General features: G+C 36.5%; 1 protein-coding gene across 1 annotated transcript in view; it reads left to right on the forward strand.

Annotated features, from left to right (window-relative positions):
- Positions 1-18,851, forward strand: part of CTNNA2 (catenin alpha 2) — a 1,156,022-nt gene that overhangs the window by 1,119,111 nt on the left and 18,060 nt on the right. The window contains exon 17 of the mRNA XM_072406902.1: positions 3,839-3,985. Within this exon, the coding sequence (XP_072263003.1) occupies positions 3,839-3,985 (147 nt within the window). The remainder of the gene's footprint in view (positions 1-3,838; positions 3,986-18,851) is intronic.

Consider the following 18,851-nt stretch of genomic DNA (forward strand, 5'->3'; position numbering starts at 1 on the left):
TTATCAAAGGAGCAGACAACACTCACTATAGTGATGATAAACCATTGATCGGCTGGACTTGTTGAATGACATGGAAGATGTTCTACCACTCATCCAAGAAGCTTCATCAGCTTGAATGAGTGTTGGGAACATAAACTTTATGTCAACTCAGTTAACTTGTCAAAGTAGCGTTGTGTTCACACTAAATACCCAAATATATGAAGAGAATTAAAAAAAATGGATAAAAAGGATTTTATAGAGTAGCAGTCGCCAATCGGTGATAAAATTTTGGTGGTCCGTGGCTCTGTCCCTCAAACAACCCGCCCACTCTCCCACTGCAGGATCAGACCTGCTTGCTGATTATCCTGGGGGGATAGTAGCTCAGGGCTAAAAGCAGGACAAAAGTTGTATCCACAGCCCTGTGCTACTTTACCCCCAGAATTTTGCAAGGAGGTGCGATGAGATCTCTAGAGGAAGTTTCTTCCCCTTTGACACACGGCTCCCTGCACATTCACGGTCCAGATTCCATGGATTTAGTGGTCAGAGAGGTTGGCGACCACTGTTATAGTACATTAGCAGAATTGAACAATTTCACTTTGCTTAGTGAATAATTACTATGACATAACTGTACTCTATATATCTGCCACACTAAATAAGAGATATTAGCATTTTTTTCTTTCAGTGCACTGAAATGATTTTGGATAAGTTTTACCAAAGTAGTAAAATAATGTAATACATCATACATCCAAAAATAAAAAGGAATTTAAAAAATGAGAAAACATCAACATGATTGGAAGTTCAAGTAGAATCCCCAAATATTGTTTTTAAACAATTTTGGACTACCAGCGCATGTTTAAAAAAATGTCCAAGGTTTACTCAACATCTGTACATTCCGGTTCTGTCCTTAGTTTCCTGATCTGTCTGGAGATGTTGTGACCTCTTCATGCAGAATACAAGTCTCATTCTACTCATTATTTTTGTGAATCCTGCCCCATTGGTTGTGAATCCCTTGGCCCTACTCCAAGATTGTATATGATGCCCACACGTTGTTGCCAGAGCACTAATCCACTAGTCCAGGACAAGAGCCTGCCCCTAGTCATCGCCAGGGATCCATGATGTTATTGGATTAGCTAAATTATTGGAGGGAGAATGGTTTGTATATAGTAATTTAGCTGAAAACTAAAAGGTTCAGAAGCATAAAAATAATTAACTAAAGAGGGTTAAGAAGGGACAAGCTTTGTCATTGGGAACTGGTGCACTGTTATATTTTAACTTAACATTATTATTATTAACTTTTTTATATATATTACACAGCACTTTACAACTTTTATAGTCATGTCACTTACTGTCCCTCAGTCATTATCATAGCCAACACCATTTTTAGAGGAAACCAATTAACTTGGATGTTTTTGAGATGATAGGGAGAACATACAAATTCCTCGCACTTTGCCTCCTGATCGAGATTCGAACCTGGGACCCAGCACCGCAAAGGCCAGAGCGCTAACCACTAAGCCAACCGTATGACCTTACTATATAAAATCCAGTTTCACCTCACTGATGTGATTTTTTTGCAAATCAAGCCCTGTATAGGAATAGAATAGGATAAAAAATAGACACGTATCTTTGTTACAATATTTACATTTGCCTACAATTAATTAAAAAAATACATTTTTTTATATCCAACCATTATCCAAATATACAAGATTATAAAACCTAACATTCAAGAAATTATTGCAGTCACATTCTTTATTTTTTATTTGATCTTATTTGCATTTTTCAGTTTTAAAAAGTTGTATTTTAAGACGGTTAAGTTGTATATTTAAAATGTAACATTTAGAAATGTGCATTAGAGGAAGTGATTTGTGTAGGAAGAGGAAAAATTTAATGTAGGGGGTCAAAGAATTAATTTTGCAACTTGAAGATGATAGGATGCGTACCATCAAGTAATAGATAACTTCTAGTTCAACATTATTTTATGACTGCGGGTTTTACAGATGCCATAAAAAAATAAGTTGTGTTCGAAACTATAAAAAGAAAGTAAAAAGTTTTTACCGTAATACATGATAACAGTTATTTTCCTTCCTGATTATGTCTTATATATGGAATGCAAAAGCTTTTAAATGAAGGTACACTTGATTTTATTTACTAATACAGAAAATTTGTTGGAATGAAATGTTCTATTTAAAGAAAAATTCACTTATGTTGAAAAAAGTTCTTCTGAAAGTTCCCGTTCAGGGAATTTTCCTAATCAGGGCAGGAAATGATGGTAAAATGGAGAGACAGGTAGGGGCACATTTTTGTAGAGCAGGGATGAGATAGGACTTCTCTGAGATGTTTTTATTGCTCTTGTTTGCTATTGTTGCTATTGCTATTGTCTTTTTACAGGTGAAGAATTACATGCAAAACGTGATACACACCCCACCTAATTTTGTGTTTTAGATAGTTCTTTTCTATGTTTTTTATACTGAAATAAGCAAGTCATTTATACTGGAAAAAGCAAGTCAATTATAAAAGCAAGGGGCATGGAGTTTTAGCCCTTCCCGACTGACAATATATATAAAGTTTTATAAATAAACAAAATGGTGAAAATATACAATGTATAGGATGTCCTTTTCTGTGTGTACTGTACTGAAAAATATGAAATATGACTTTCTGTGATCAATATCCATGTGCAGTGTTTATTCCAGAAATTAAAAAAATGGTAAAAATATATATATAATATATATTTTGGTAATACAATTTTCCTTTAAATACTACAGTGTATATATATATATATATATATATTTTTTTTTTTTTTTTTTTTTTTATATATTTTTTTTTTTTTTTTTTTTTATATAAAAATTTTTTTTTTTTTTTATCTACAAAATCATATGGTATTTTTGGAAAAAAAAAAAAAAAATCATCTTCTTTTTTAATTCAATATATTTGTTCATTCATTGCATTTTGTGTGTATTAATTTTATGTTTATATAACTGTTCATTTCTGCATAATTTCACATTGAAGAGAGACTATTTTGCTAACCATATTGCTGTGTACTGACTATGGATGGGTGAATGTCATATATAACAAACAAAGAAGAGAAAGTTGTGTGTGAGATGATAACATACTTGTGTCACGCACATATACGCAAACATGAAACCCACACATGCAAAAAAAACATTCATATGTTCATTTGTTTTATGTTAATGTTTTGATTATTCATATGGAATAGATTTTGAATGTATTCATTTTATTTATTTATCTATTTGTTTTTTATGACTATGCATGATTTTTTTAAGTCAAATTATTTTTATTATATTATTTTTATTATTATCTTATTTATTTTCTGGACACATTTATAAATGTTTTCAGACAAGATTCAGACACTGCTTAAAATGTAATTTTTTTAATGGATTTCAATTGGAAACATGTAAATCCCTGGTGACAGTTATGTGAATCTTGGTCGAAAACATAAAAAGACCCAAAGCTTGGTTCCTTGGATTAAATTTTGCAAAATACATTCACCCATCCTTAGCAATGACATCACCGGCTGCCTCAAAAAGTGATCAAAATGCTCTGCCCTAATCTCTGGCTTCTCTTGAAGAGTCAGTAAACGGAGCCGAACCTGTGTACCAATGTTTGTTTTTGGCCATCAGAAAAAAATCTTATCTCAAAGCACAAAATCTCTCTTTTAGTTTAAGAACCAGTTAATAATACATGCATATATAGGCAAATATAGAATGTTTCATGTTTTTTCTCCAATATTTACAAGCCTCTTGCATAAATTTTTTACATTTTTTTCCTTTCTTCTGAAGAAGCCTGAAAAAAACTCTCTTTTACTTTCTTACTCTTTCTCTCTTCTGTATTTCTCAAAAATCAGCCCGGAGTGCAGAGCACTTTCACTACCTTTTATGACGTAGCAGGTGATGTCATAACTGGAGGCAGGGATAGTCAACTTTCCCTCGACCTACTCCCCTCCTGCAATGAAGGAGCTATTTTCAGCACTGGAAGCCGAGACTCATCTATGGTAAGTAATCCCAACTTTAATCTGCATCTCTAATAAATTTGCTTTTTTTTTTCCCCTTTTTCAAGGAAATGTTCGCTTCCCTTTGCTTGGCGTGGCTCTATGATTGCTCTTTTTTTCATTTCTTTTTCTTTCTTTTTTTTAAAGCTTGGAGTGAAGGATTTATAGACAAACTGTGATCTTCAGTGCTGAATCACAGATATGCCTCATTTACTTTTCATTTTTATATATCTGGGAATTAGGATTAATGGTGGTTGCTTCGCCTTCTTTTGGCAAGGACGCTTATGCTTGGCTCTTTGTGTATTCTGTAGCCTTTTAGAAAAACCTGAGAGTATGTTTTGGATCTTTCCTTTTTTTCTTTTGCTGCCTCCTGGGTGCCTATTAAATCTGTCAAGATGTCAGAGATATTGCACAAAAGGGTAAGGGAGGGTCATGTGAAGGTTGTAGGCCCATGGGAATTTCTGTTTTACTTCTATTTTTTTTTATTATTATTATTTTCTGTTAAGCCCTCTTCAAACTCGTGTGTGTCCCGTAATTTTACAAAGAGAGTCTGCAAGAGGCAATAAGGCATAGTACATAAATCAAAGTGAAGGAGCATGATCACAACCTTTTCAGTGCAATGCTCATCAGCTTGATTGATGGCAGACTGTCAGTTCCGCAGCCCAAAGTCAAACTTGAATGAGCAAGGACGTTTTTTACATTTCGGAATGTAACATTAAAAATAGCTACATTCTTATTCTTATAGATTTTACTGGAAAATATCATATATATATATATTTGACTCTTTCCTTGTTTATTTGTTTATTGGCATCTTCACCTTTTTTTTAACTAATTTTCTGATTTAACAGATCACTGAGCTGACATGCACAGAATGTTATCACGAACTATACATTCTGATCAAAATGTCAATAGGAAACCGCTTACCTCCTAAGCAGGGAAAATTCCTGAGATTAAGCACAGATAGCTTTGAGGTGGATGGGCTAAACAGCTAAAGAAAAATGGGCAAGAGGGTGACAAGTGGAGGCTGAATTGATTGTCATGAATTCACCTTTATAATTTTGTCTAAATAAAGGTGGAATCCTGGGAGTTCCAGAGATATGTAGTATTACATTACTACTGAGAAAAGTGCAGGACCCCTGTTGAAATTTGCAAGACCTTGAATCTAGATTTATTGTTACAGTCAATAATGTCATATTGTTGTGCAGACTGATAATAGCACTCATGGGGTTCAAAGGGTAGGTACTCTATAGAAACCATTCTCTGTTTTTTTACACATGTGCAAAGTGGTCAAATAAAGATGCTGCTTGCTATGGATAATTACATATTATCATCTATCCTTGAACTACTTTCATGAAGCTTTGTTATTCAATAGTAAAACCTGTTCTGATAGCAGTTTCCTTAACTTAGAAATGAACTCCTATGTTCAGTTGCATATCTAAGACAGGAAGTGAATGGAAATTTACCAATGGTACAAAAAAATTGAAACTACGCTATGAAAAACTAAAGCAGCAGGTTCACATTGTTAGAGCCCTTGCCAGCAGCACATACTATTATTGGGCCTCCAATGGCTCCATTGGGCCACCATGATTGAGAATAGAATCTAAGACTCCTAGCTATTGGGGAGCTTGTGTCTAAGTCCCTATTCTGCAATATGGCAGCACTAGCCCTTGGTGATTGACCAAGTCATATGGTGACAAGCGGAATTTTTGTTTTTAACACCACGTTGCATCCTGAACCTTACACAGGTCTTCCTCTATTTACTTTTGGTCATAGAACCAAAAGGTGAAAGATTGACAAGAAGGTGAACTTGTTGATTTGCCCCGCATGGGCAATTAATGTGTTCACTCAAAAAATAGCATGCATTTCCATTTTATTTGTTATTCTGAACCAGCTGTTTTCAAGTAGTTGACTTTCCAGTTGGTGATGTTTGCATTTTGGGGCCAATACCACTTGGTAAAGCCAGCAGGATTTTTAGCTGTCTATATAGGTGGAATTGTATTCACCACTATGAGGTGATCAATCGTGCCACTGGCCAGCAGACTTTTCCTCCATTGACCCCCAATATTTAAGTTTTAGCAGAGGTTCCCCAAGACCTTGTTTTGTCAGGCGTTCCTAAGAGATAAAAAGGTTGGAAAAGCCTGTTCTAAACAATCACCAACTCTAACACTCCCCCCAAAAAAAAACAAAGGTTAATAGCATTCACTTACAGCTATGTTTATTACTAAATGCATTTCTGTTTTGCTCCACTTTCTCCTTTAAACAAATGATCCAATGTGTTTTAAAAGTTATCTTGCATGAATATTAAACATAATTCCCCATGCCAGGAATCACTTACTAATGCTCAAGGGAATGCCAGTTCCCAAAATCTTTTATTTTATTCCTATCATATTATTAAGTTAAATGGTCTTTAACAGGCCTGCATGGACGCCTAATGCTTCTAAAATATTCTGAGAAACCAAAACAGATAAATGTAAATTAAATTTTGTGCAGAGATAGAGAAGGTAAATTGAGTAGTGAGTAAATGGTAATAAATATATGTATGACAATGATGTCTGCTGGTGTTGTATTTAATTTAGATAGGGCAAGTACAGATACAGCAGGTATATGTTTCTGGGGAATAATTAGACTCCAGTGAGAAATTACTGTTCATATGTATCAGGTCTTTTGCTTACCAAAGGACATAATAATAAGCAAGGTTAAAAGGGGATTAGTTTTTACTTTAGAATTCAGAGAGAAAAATAAAGAACTGTTGTTTTTTTAGCTGGGGAAAATCCTCCTCAACCTCCCATATAGTCAGAGTGGCAGGGAGTGATAGACATCAATAAAGCCCCAAATAAAGTTTACACCTTTCCATAATTTTTTAGTCTGGAAATTCTGAAATTTAAGGCATCACAGGTCAGTTTAAGTGATACCAATGATCTTTTTGATTATCTGTAAGGGTGACATTCTTCCCATAGATTAACAATGCAGGAGGAATTCTTTCTACTGACCACCGCACTAATATACAGTGAGCTGTGGGTATAGAAATTATAGAAGGGGTTCTCTGATGACCTGAAAGTTATTTCAAGGGTTCCCCAATGTTAGAAAGGCTGATCTAGATTGGTGTTTCCGAACCTTTCTTGAGGAACATATTGTACATTGGAAAAATCCCACGGCACACCACCAAACAAAAAATGTCACATACACTGGTTTATTAGCTATCTGTTGCCATGGGTATTTAATTGTTTTGCCTGTCATTATATGTTGCTGGCATAGACGTACAATGACAAATTATTTAGTAAAGAAATACAGTGATACCTTGGCTAAGGAGTGACCCTGCTAATATATTTTTCGGCTAACAAACATTTTTTCCACGGAGTTTCGTCCTTTGCTAACGAAAATACACTGGGCTAACAAATACATTTGTGCATGTGTGATAGCAAACTGCAGCTGCAGTGAGCTGTACTGAGCTGTATTTTAGTTTCATTTTGGCTAACAAAGATTTTGGCTAACAATTGTGATGCCAGAATGATGTATCCTTGTTAGCCGAGGTATCACTGTAATAATTTTTTCGGACCAATTAGGTGAAATTAGATAATTTACCATGGTACACCTGATGATCTCCCATGGCACACTAAGGCTATGTACAGGTCAGAGGATTCTTGTCCAATTCTTGCCTCAGGGCTCGTCTTGAACGAGAATCTGACATATCTACAGCAGCAACCAACGAATGACCACAATGAAAGTGAAGGGGAGATCATTGGTGTCACTTAATCTGACCTGTGAGGAACAAAACCTTTTGGACCTGTGTTTTAAATATTGTGACCAAGAAACCTAAAGTAGAGTGCATAAAAATTTCACATTTAAAAACCTGCTATCTAGTTTCCCAAATAGTTTTTAGCTGTAGTACAGCACAGAGTCGCTTTAAAGGGCTGTGTTGTATCTACAGCATGCTCTACTGGACTCCCAATTGTTACAGTTTAACTGTATGGCAACGGTTGGGAACTACTTTGTGCAAGCATTTGCACCTGGTTGTGTTTACATTGTGGTTGCTTCAAGCAATGGCAGAGTTCCTGGAAGCGACATGTTGCTTCTAACTATACAGCTGCTTCTCTTCTGAAGTAAGAACCGTACTCAAGTGTTTCTCAAATTCTGCAATTAATTTTAGGATTGCTCCCGGGCACATATAGTGGCACCCAGAAGCAATTAACCACATAGTTTGCAACCGTAGGTCTGAAAGAAGTCCGAAAGTACCCCCAAATAGCCCTCCCTCCTTAGTACTTTTTTCATTACCTTGACCCTGTACTGCAGTGTTTCTTGATCTTTTTAACATTGGGGAATGCCTTAAGCTAACTTTCACGTTTTCAGGGAACCCTAACTATAATTATTATACCCACAGCTCAAAGTATATGGTCAGAAGGAAGAATGTCTCTTACCAGGAGGAGGAATGTGACCAATATAGATAGCCAAGATCATTGTTGTCAGATGAACTGGCTCTGGAGCCACAAATTGCTCATTGCTCAAGGAATCCCTAGAAATCTCTGGAGGAACCCTGGTTCAGAAACTCTGCTGTATTGTGCAACTCCTTTTTTTTAGCAGCTGTGATGCTATGCAAAAGATCTTCAGAAAATCAGGTGAAGGAGTCCAAAGTTCTGGCCAATCAAAATTCTAACCAGTGACTAATGAGAGGCAGCAGTTTTGATGTATATATAGATGGATGGTGCTAATAATACAGTGTTTTAAAGATGTTTTAGAGAAGAAAAAAGAAGGCAGTTACCCTGTGTATTTCCAGCTAATTCTCAGCAGACTTGCTGTGTAACACAAACTTCAGTTCCTGTATGGTGTCTGTGCTCCATTAGCACAGGAAGTACAACCCTGTAGTACCATTATTCACTGAACTACTTTCTGAACTCTTCTAAGTGTAAGAATAGCAGCAGTCTGTGTGAAATAAACAACGACAACAATGACAGCAAAATAGTTAACTTCAGCAAGGAGTTTTCTAGGCAGGGTAGGCAATCCTAATAGAAAAGTAAATTTATGTTTGGGAATAAGGCCATTTTGGATAAATTTACATGACATGGTCACAAGCGAGTTGGATTAATTCCTGCATCAATAGGTAGTGATCACAACTGGGTGCAAGGCACACATTTGTTTGGCCAATATTAGGTGTTTTTATTCTTTTCAGATCAGCTACCTACCTAAATAAAAATATTCAATTCACACATCAGCTGCAGCTCTCTTGTGTTCAAACACCTAAGACCCCATGGGATCCTTGATCCCTCGGCACTTCTTTACCTTGAGATGCGGTAATCTGTTAATATGAGGCCATAGTAACAAACCAATATCTGCGCACTTTCCATCATAATGTTAAATATTGCATAAAAATAACAATTCAATGTGACAGCCCGACGAGTATCACAAAACCCCCATGAGGGGAAGTCAGCACCACAAATTTCATAGACAAACATCTCATTTCACGTGGAGAATGTTGTGATTTATGGCAGCAATCTGTCAGGCAAGGAGCACACGTCTGTTTGCCTGTAAATAAAAGCTGTATCCACTTTCAATCATTTAGCCCATGTACCAGTGGCAGTAATGCAGAGCAGCTTCCCAACACTTCGTATCAGATATTCCATTCATAGAGGCACAAAGAACCTGGCTGACAAAATGCCATGATATCAGTCTTGATAATCACTTATGTGTTCTTTCTAGCATTAAGAAATTCACGGCACATTTTCAGGACATTCATCACACCTGAAGGAGCTCTATTTGCCTGTCACATGATTTATGCTGGTGTCACCCGGACCGCTTGCTTTCATATATATTCACATTGCGGTGACTGACACAGTTTTCATCTTACGTACATGTGCAGCTAGTCAGCGTTAATGCTCAGTGCTTGATGTGGTCTGGTCACACTGTGAATTCCTGTGTGGAATTTGTTAATATTGCAAGTGGGTTGAAGTGAGAAGCAGTTTAGAATATCGACAAGAAGATTCATTTTTTCAAATACAGATGTGCCCAAAAAAGTCTTAAATATATACATATATAAATATAATTCTTGAATATCTTTTGGACCGCCTATAGCTTTGTTTGTAAAACAAATATGAGATGGTATTCCTTTGAGGTCCCAACATTTATTTTCATCCAGGATTGCATTATTTCCCCCAGCATCTTGTATTGATGATGAGAGAGTTGGACTGCTGTGTAACGTCTTCTCCAGCACATCCCAAAGATTCTCAATGAGTGGCCAACCCTTTTGTGAAAATGATGCCTTAAGTTCCTTGAACCACTCTTTCACAAAATAATTCCGATGATTCCTGACATTGTCATCCTGAAATATGCCAGTTCAAAAATATCCATTAATGGAACAACCTGGTTATTCAGTATACTCAGTATGTCACATACCATTCCCGAACATAGACATCGGCAACTAAAGCAACCCCTGATCTTAACACTGCCCTATCTGGGGACTTTTTTGCCAGGCAGTGTATATGACAGCTTACCAGTCCCTAGACGTGGTGACTGCATTTAAGTTGTATCTATGGAAGGGACGATGGTTTTCACCCGGGCTGGCTAGGTCATACCTATTGGATGAATGATGGAAAGGTTAGTAGTTTAGTAGTTAGTAGTTAGTAGTTTAGTAGAGTAAAAATAATATAAGGTTGCTTTCAGTGGAGCTCCAGCTCAGTATGGACCGCCTCTTACTTGCCTTTCTGATCATTACTAACATGAATATCATTTTATTTTCTGAAAGTTTTGGTCAGTTTTAAGTTTTCCTGGCTTGATATGGCCTGACGAATGGGTTGCCCCTAGGAATATTTCCAAATAATTAGCAGCTTGGTTGGGTAAACTTTATAATAATCCGGTCATCTCATAAACGCTTTGTAATTTTTGTTTAAATTTTCTTTTCTATTCCAGAAGTTCTAGAATATTGGCAAAAGTGATAAATAGGCAGATTATATAAATATGATCATATGTGTGCAATGCCAATTGTTTATGCACAAGAAAGCAATAGCTTGGCTTTAATGCCGCTATGTACCCCAAAAGCACATATTTACTTTACATTTTACCACACCATACAAAAAAAAATCCCTTTAACCAGAAAAAGCACTGGACTCCACCCAACTATTTCAATGCCTATGCACCAGTTTCTCATTCCAAGGAATGAAAATGAGTTCTGTACTCCTTCATACCGAAAAGTACTGGATTTTTTTTTACCTTTTAATGGAACCATTTGGGAATTGAAAGTAAGAATAGCATGTTCTGCTTGTCATACTGCCTAATGACTATCACTAAATAACTTTTTCAGCAGTAAGGCATAAGTGCAAAGAACAATACTGAAGATCCAGTATGGGGGGCTTTGTGAGGAATCGTTGAAGACTGCATCTGTAGGGGTAATTAATTCATCAGAGATTCAATTCTTCTTTACTCTCCAATCAGCATGCTTTGGGTAAGAAGAACAAGCTGTGTTGATTATCTGTAATAGAGAAAAATGAGGTAACTCACTTAGGAAGTATGGCAAGGATGTGTTTATCACAAGAATGCATGCCCAGCAGTACAAATATTTTGACTGGTAAAACAGTTTCAACTAGTATTTTAATAAACATCTTTAAGTTGACTTAAAATAAAATGATAGATATATACTTAATAGGCAGGCCAATTGGTTTCCAATGAGAGGTCCCTCGGGCTTTTATGGATATGATAGCTGGGTGTCTACCTATCTATTTATCTATAGTTTCGATTTTCATGCATCATTATTCCCTACATGTCATTAAAACTAGATAAAGAAAACATAAACATAATAATAAAAGAAAATACATTTGCACACAGCAAAGTGCAAGTCCAGCTATTTTTCTTTAGAGCTTTTACAGCTTTTCAGGGATTACTATTATTGTCACTCTGAAGGAATTAAAAAACCACTAAAGCAAATAACATATTAAATCCGGTTCAAAAGGCCAGGCAGTAAATGTATTCTGAAATGTAAATTCTCCCTGATTCCTTTCAAGATCTGTGAAACAAGCCAGGGGGCCTTCAGTGTTCCCACTGCCAAGCAAAGTGTTAAAACTTTTTTTTTATGTGTTTATTTATAAATTTATTTTGTAAGGGCTACACATTTAAGGCACAATTATATTGTACAAGGCCTGATAAAAATCACTTTGTCCATCCCCAGAGACAGTGGCTTCCATTTCTCATTTACTTCCTCCTCTCATTACTCTGACAACTGAAAGACATTCGGTAATCGTTCACATGCCTGAATGATACATGAATGAGGTGTTTTAATGTGAGTTGGAGCGGCGGCTTAATGAAAAAACAGCAGGACAAAAATGAGCAAAGATTTATATAGAAGGTGCAGCTCTAATGGGGTCGAATCTATAAAAATAATAAATGAGGGGATAGATTTTGTCGGAAAAAAAAACGAATTAAGTTGATGCATTTGGGTCTTATCTCTATTTTTAGAGCAATGGAATTGAAGATAAAAATGTGAATATTATACTTATTATTCTGTAACGGGCACGGCAGGATGCTACCTTGCTGCTAACTTGCATTTGTTCAGTCCAAATTATATATTGAGAGAAGGTTTCGTGCAGGCAAACGGATGCATTACTGAGAGTTCCTAATAGGTATAAGAGGATCATAAATCTAACTATTCCAATGGTGGTGCTGGTGGTGAGGTCAGCAAACCGGGGCCATGATTATAGTCATTAAAGTTTTATGTCTCAAAAAAATGCATCATCGGTATTGTGAATTCGGTAGGGGGTGGCAAAACACTCCATTGATGGCATGTTCTCACATCATTTGAAGATGGTTTATAAAGGATAGGGGAGTTTATAGATTGAATTAATTTTTTTCCCATTTTTTTAATCAACTGGCACATCAGTGCTTACATTCCTTAGTTGTATCTATATGTTATCTATTATCTGTGGTCCAGTGTAAGATTATTTATGATATCTACATATAAATATGGATCTGCATCTAAATATAGATGTGTATAAGAAATTGCGATTTTAAAGATAAGAAATTGAGGAAATCTTTATAAACCTAAGAGGAAGGTTCAGACTATCTTCGGGATTAAGGGATTGTTGATCCCTGTGTATGGCACCTTCTTAAAGAACCATCATCTGCACATTTGACAGCTGGCAGCAGAGAGTAGTACTAGTATTGCTCACTGCTGCCCCCATTCGTACCTGAGCTACCACCGGGCGAATCTACACGTAGCAGCAGTTTCCTGGCATGAGAAATTAAAAAACACACCCCAACCTTACCACCTGTGTGAACAAAAACTCCAGACAGGTATAAAAACCTCCACGGTCAAGAAGATCTACTTTTTTCATGTATGAGCCACATTCTCTGTGCTGTCCTTTTCACTATATGGCCCTCCCATAACCATTTCCTGGAGCCCAATGGTACTGTTTTTTCATTGTTTCCGGTCCTTGTCCAGATACGTATGTTAGGAATCCATTACAGTAGTAAAAGCCTATGTGACCACAATTTTGCAGCCACTTTATCCATTTAGAAAATATTACATGTTAATTTGATAACATATTACCCTTTCCTCCTGCTGTTCATTAAGAATACATTTATAAATCTCTCTTTTAACCCTTTCGCATCTGCAGTGTGTAGATGGAAGTTCCTTGCACTCTGCTGAGAATACATTAAGTTATGTCATCCTTTTGACAGCTTCCAGCTGACACTCTGCCCCGTGATGGAGATACATTAAAGTACATCATGCTTATGAAAGCTACAATCTGACACTGTGCACAGATACTAGCTGTAAAACATAGGAGTTATTGACAGCTCTGTTCCCCTGCTAATGACTGGGAACGTGAGTGGTCCCTAATCATGTGATACCTAGGTCATTTATAACTTACAAACGTGCAAGCTAAAAGTGTTTATTAGGAAAAAAAATAGCTTTAGCTTGCAAAGACCTGTAGATGGCAGTGTGTGTCTGTTCAATACTGTAATAGTATGATACAATATTAGTATTTAAAAATCTGTATACATGACATTTCATAATTTAGTCTGGGCTTCACTTAGGTATGTTTAGGAAAGCATTATGTGAGTTAAATTCTTAACTCAGTGACCCTATTTTCTTGTTTATCATGAGTTGAGGTATAGCAACATAGTATTCAAACATTAACCTTAAAACATTACCCCATTTAGGTTACAGGTCCTCCAAGGCATCACAGCAACTAAGGATCCGCGCTTTGCTTTGATAGACCAGGCGCAATTCCACTGCTTAATGAACACTATGAAATGTGCATACTATCCCCACTCCAATTAGCACCCACTTGCTATGAGATAAAACCATTTAGGGGATCTCTTACTATAAATGGGTCTATAACCACGCCATTACCTTCAACCTCAACTTTGTTAATAAGAAGGGATGGCGGGAATCTTCTTCTTTGCTGTCCAGCCCTCTGACCTGCACCCCACACTTTTTTATATAACTTTTACCCCACCCATTATATTATTTTCCAGCTATCCTAGCCCTGACCTTTCCTAGACCTTCCCACCCACATTTCACAATAAACCTGCCTTGCTCCACCTTCCCACCCAGTTATGCTGGTCCTACACTTATCTATCTTCTATTGTAGGCTCCTGGCCCCTTCTTTCTAAAGTGCATATAGACTGAAAATGAGCATAAAGAAGGTGCATGAGATCAGTGACAGAGAGATAACAAAAGATCAAAACAAATATTTTAATAAAAAAGACATTTGTATTTTATATACAGGACATTCCAAAGGTCTTTTATTTAGGGTTCACATCTACAATAATTTTATATAATTCGTAAAGTAGGAAATGGGAAGGGTGGGATACATTCATAGTGCAAAAAGCAATCATTTTCCTAATGCATTTATTCCTCTGGTTACTCTTCTATGCCAGTCTAAAGTATACCTTTTTTTTATATTTTTTATATTCTATGATATTTTTAGATATTCGAAAAAACAAATATGGCAACACTGATTTAGTAGAACTAGAACAACATGGTAGAAGCTGAAGTTAAAGTTGCAGCATTGCTATTATTTTTATTATATTTTTTACTATTATTATTGCTGTTTAGTTTTTGTTTTTTTATCCTATGGAATTTTAAACCATGCTTTTACCCTTTAGATACAGCTATTAATAAATAAAAAGATGTATTGATAATGTAAATACATTTAGAATTGCCAATATACTTTAATAATGAAAAGAAATCCAAAGAGCCCCAGCACTGATCAGGTATTCTAGATCTAGAGTTGTGCCAAGTCTGGCTCTCATCTTACAGTTTGTCAGGAATGAGCAGGAAGTTCTGTTTCATTTTCTTCTAATAAAGGGAGTTGTGGTGTGCCAGGTATGAGCTCTCCAACAGCGTTGTAACCCTGGAGGCCCGCATCTCAGGGATTCCTCTGACATACAGGAGACAGATAAGCATCTTTAAGCTTCAGATGTTTAATAGTATACATTTAAGAAATAAAAGAGTGCTCTTCTAGAGCTTCTAGAAAAAAATAAAAAAACACCCACCCATCTTGCACTCATCATCCTTTTTAGTGTAGTGGAACACAAAATGTCTTTTGTGTGTTTTACTAAATGGAGATTCTCATTTTCTTCTCTTACACTTTAATTAATAGTAACACTTTGGCATACCAACTTGGTTGCTTTTACTTAACCTCCTGGGTGGTTAATTTCTGTCTGGATTTATATGTCTAAATGCGGCACATTGTTTTGTATGAAAATTTTTATTTTACATTGCAGACCTGTTATTCTTAGGCATAACTCACTGAAATATGTCCCAATATTTAATAAATGTAATGAATTTAATAGTAATAGTAATAGTAAATAAAAACACAAAAATCTGTTAAAACAAGGGTGCATAAATATAAATATATGTAATGATTACTTTGTATTGGATTCAATACAGGTATTTTGTATTGAATCCAATAAAAAATTATTTGAAATTCCCGCCAAGCTCCCTCGCACGCACCAACATCACCAGGAACTGCCAGGGAACACTATCACCGGGGGACAGAACGAAGAAGGCGTAGCCAGAGGATGGGATCGGACGGGCAGGACACTGGAGGACACCAGTGGGACCAGGTAAGCCTTTATTTTTTTAGCTACCCCGAGTGTGGCTTGGGGTTACCGCTATCAGCTGTTTTTTTTTACCCCGAGCCACACTCGGGGTTACCGTTTATAAGGTTAAAAGGCTAGTGCACCCAGAACTTTTATGGCAATAGTAGCAGTCACAGCATCTCATAGGGAGTCAATCCCTGTGAGATCCCTGAGGTTGAGTTTCTTATTGTGCACACATACTGGGTTTCCCACTCTGCCTAGTAAATTGATAGAATATATGTAATGAGCAACCACCTCACAACCTTGCTGCAACCTTTCTGCCTGTCTGAGCTAGCCCTAACGTAAATTAAAAACTGTAATGGTTTTGATAATTTTTTAGGCTGTTATTTGATACCATTGCTTACTCTTAGGCTCCATACACACGTGCAATAGTTGTCATTGCAAAGGATCTTTCACGATCCTTTCCAACGACAAACTACTGCACCATGCTTGAACGAGTGCTGTACATACAGCACCGTTCTGCTCTATGGAGACGGAGTGGCACCCTGCTGAGTGCTCTCCCCCTTCACTTCCATTAACATCGTTCGTCGTCCATTGTCAATGGATCCGCCAGGTTGGTTGTTTGGATGATGGACGACGAGAGCTGTACACACGCCAGATTCTCTTCCGATATCGGCCCTAAGCCAATTATTGGACAAGAACCATGTGCAAGTGTGTAAGTAGCCTTAGGAGCTGTAAGACAGTGGGCTTTGGGTTCTCCCATGATAGTCATTTCTTCAGTCTTGGAAAGCGTTAATAAATCAGTCCCAGTGCATAAGAACAATAAGATAACAATCTTCATATGACCTCTGACCCTAATATTCAATCTAAACTCCAGACACACAGCTACATTTCTAGGTTACTTGCATATATAGGTGCTGTTTTACCTGCCAAATAAGTTGTATTTCTGTCCATCTGTCTTTAGATTTACAAAGCCCTGACACACAGTACAGCCCCTTCTGGCATGGCAGGACAGCTGAATGTTCTCTTCTGCAGTTCATATACTTTTATACATTTTGTCTTTATCTATTTGGGGAATCCACAGTAAAAAAAAAAGAAGAAGCTCGCTAATACGCTTATTGCTTGTTCACTCGGCTGCTATCAGCACAATCTTTTCTCGTCACCACAATTGGCTCCATGTCTTGTCGTTCTCAGTTTTGCTGTGAAATTGCAAGAGGCTAATGCCAGAATACTGCAATTACCCTGTTTGTGTTTAAATATAACTATAGCTTGATATAAAGCAGAACAGTCAAAATAATCTAACAGGCCATGATTGGTTCTCTTTAACATTTTATTTCTGTGCTTTTAGTGTAAAATATTTTCTTTGGATTCTTATCAGCACAGCACTAGCCTCGGCTGCAATTTCAGCTGGAGTGTTATGCTTTTCATAAGTATTTGCAATTAATGCATCACCAAATGTTCTGTACTAGTTGTGATTATCCTAAAAAGCCTTTTTTTAAAACATTTTTTATCCACTCGAAAAGAACACGATTCTGTTCCAATTACTGGAGCTTCATCAGCCAACAGCCTATTTGCATTGGCTTATGTCTTACTGGTAACTTACCTAATAACAAATACAAGTGTAAAAATGATTAGATGAACAGGAGAAGTAATTATCCACTGACAATTACTTAGAAATATGAGCGAAGTTACCTTTTTTTCTACCTTCTGTTCTACCTGGAGCCATCTTCATCAAAGGTTATTTAAGCAGCTGGGCACAATGGGCGAGTTTTAATGAACCATTAAAATATACTGTAAGTATTCTAAGTTTTTGGCACAGCTTCTACTGCTCAGTACTTCCTTAAGCTTTAGAGAAAGCATTTCATGATAAGACTTGTAAGGTTAGGATATATACAAATGTTCATACTAAACAGTTATTAAATAATGATTTATTTTTAAGTAGTTATAAATTAAACAGCTGCTATAGCAGAACATACATAATTGACAAGAAAAAGTTGCATAAACGATTACACAATACAATACCTAATACAATAACAACAATAACAGCACTAAAAACATATTTCTTAAAAAGGCACTTGAAAGTTTTCTAAAGTAAACCTTACAATAGAAAATAATTTTGTCTGCAAACTAGAAATGCATTCAGGCCCATGTTCAGCATATAATGACAATTAAATCCTCAAAGCATTGTAATGTGAAATATAATAAACCAATGGGAACGCACATTTGTTGGGTCAGAGTCCCTCCTGTTGGCTTATCTCTGAGCCTGCCAGGTGGTAGATGGGCTTGTGCTGTTTGAGTTGGCAGCCACGCAATATCTGCAATTGTTTGAGCTGGACGCAAGCCCCAGCCAATCCGTAGGGCAGTAAAAAAATGAATTCACATTTATTGAGTCTGCAAAACTCTCTGAATAGCTGCATCCACTCAGAAATGGCAAACTCTTCAAATTAACCTGTGAAAAGCATCTCCAACAACAAAATAGAAAAAGTTATTTTGATTTCTTATAATGACCATTGCCTACCTTATATGTGCAACCAGTCCTTGGTCTACCACTTTATAGCTGCTTTATTGGAAGAGTAGTGTTATAATCTAAGCAGCTAACCTGAAATGTGTTACAGTCATGTTTTCTAACACTGGGCTATGCCTGCTTATGTGAGCCCATTATTCACTCCAGTGCCAACAACTAGCTCCGGAAAAACTCAAAATACATTTTTTTACACAAAAATGCTAACTTCAGCTACTTTTTAATTTAAAGTAAAACTATGGTCCTAAAAAAATCCTAATTATAAATGTCTAACATATATACAATTTCTGTTTTCCCCCTGGGAAATCTCACAAATAT

Source organism: Pyxicephalus adspersus, chromosome 3 (assembly GCF_032062135.1).
Source record: "Pyxicephalus adspersus chromosome 3, UCB_Pads_2.0, whole genome shotgun sequence".
NCBI classification, from domain to species: Eukaryota; Metazoa; Chordata; class Amphibia; order Anura; family Pyxicephalidae; genus Pyxicephalus; species Pyxicephalus adspersus.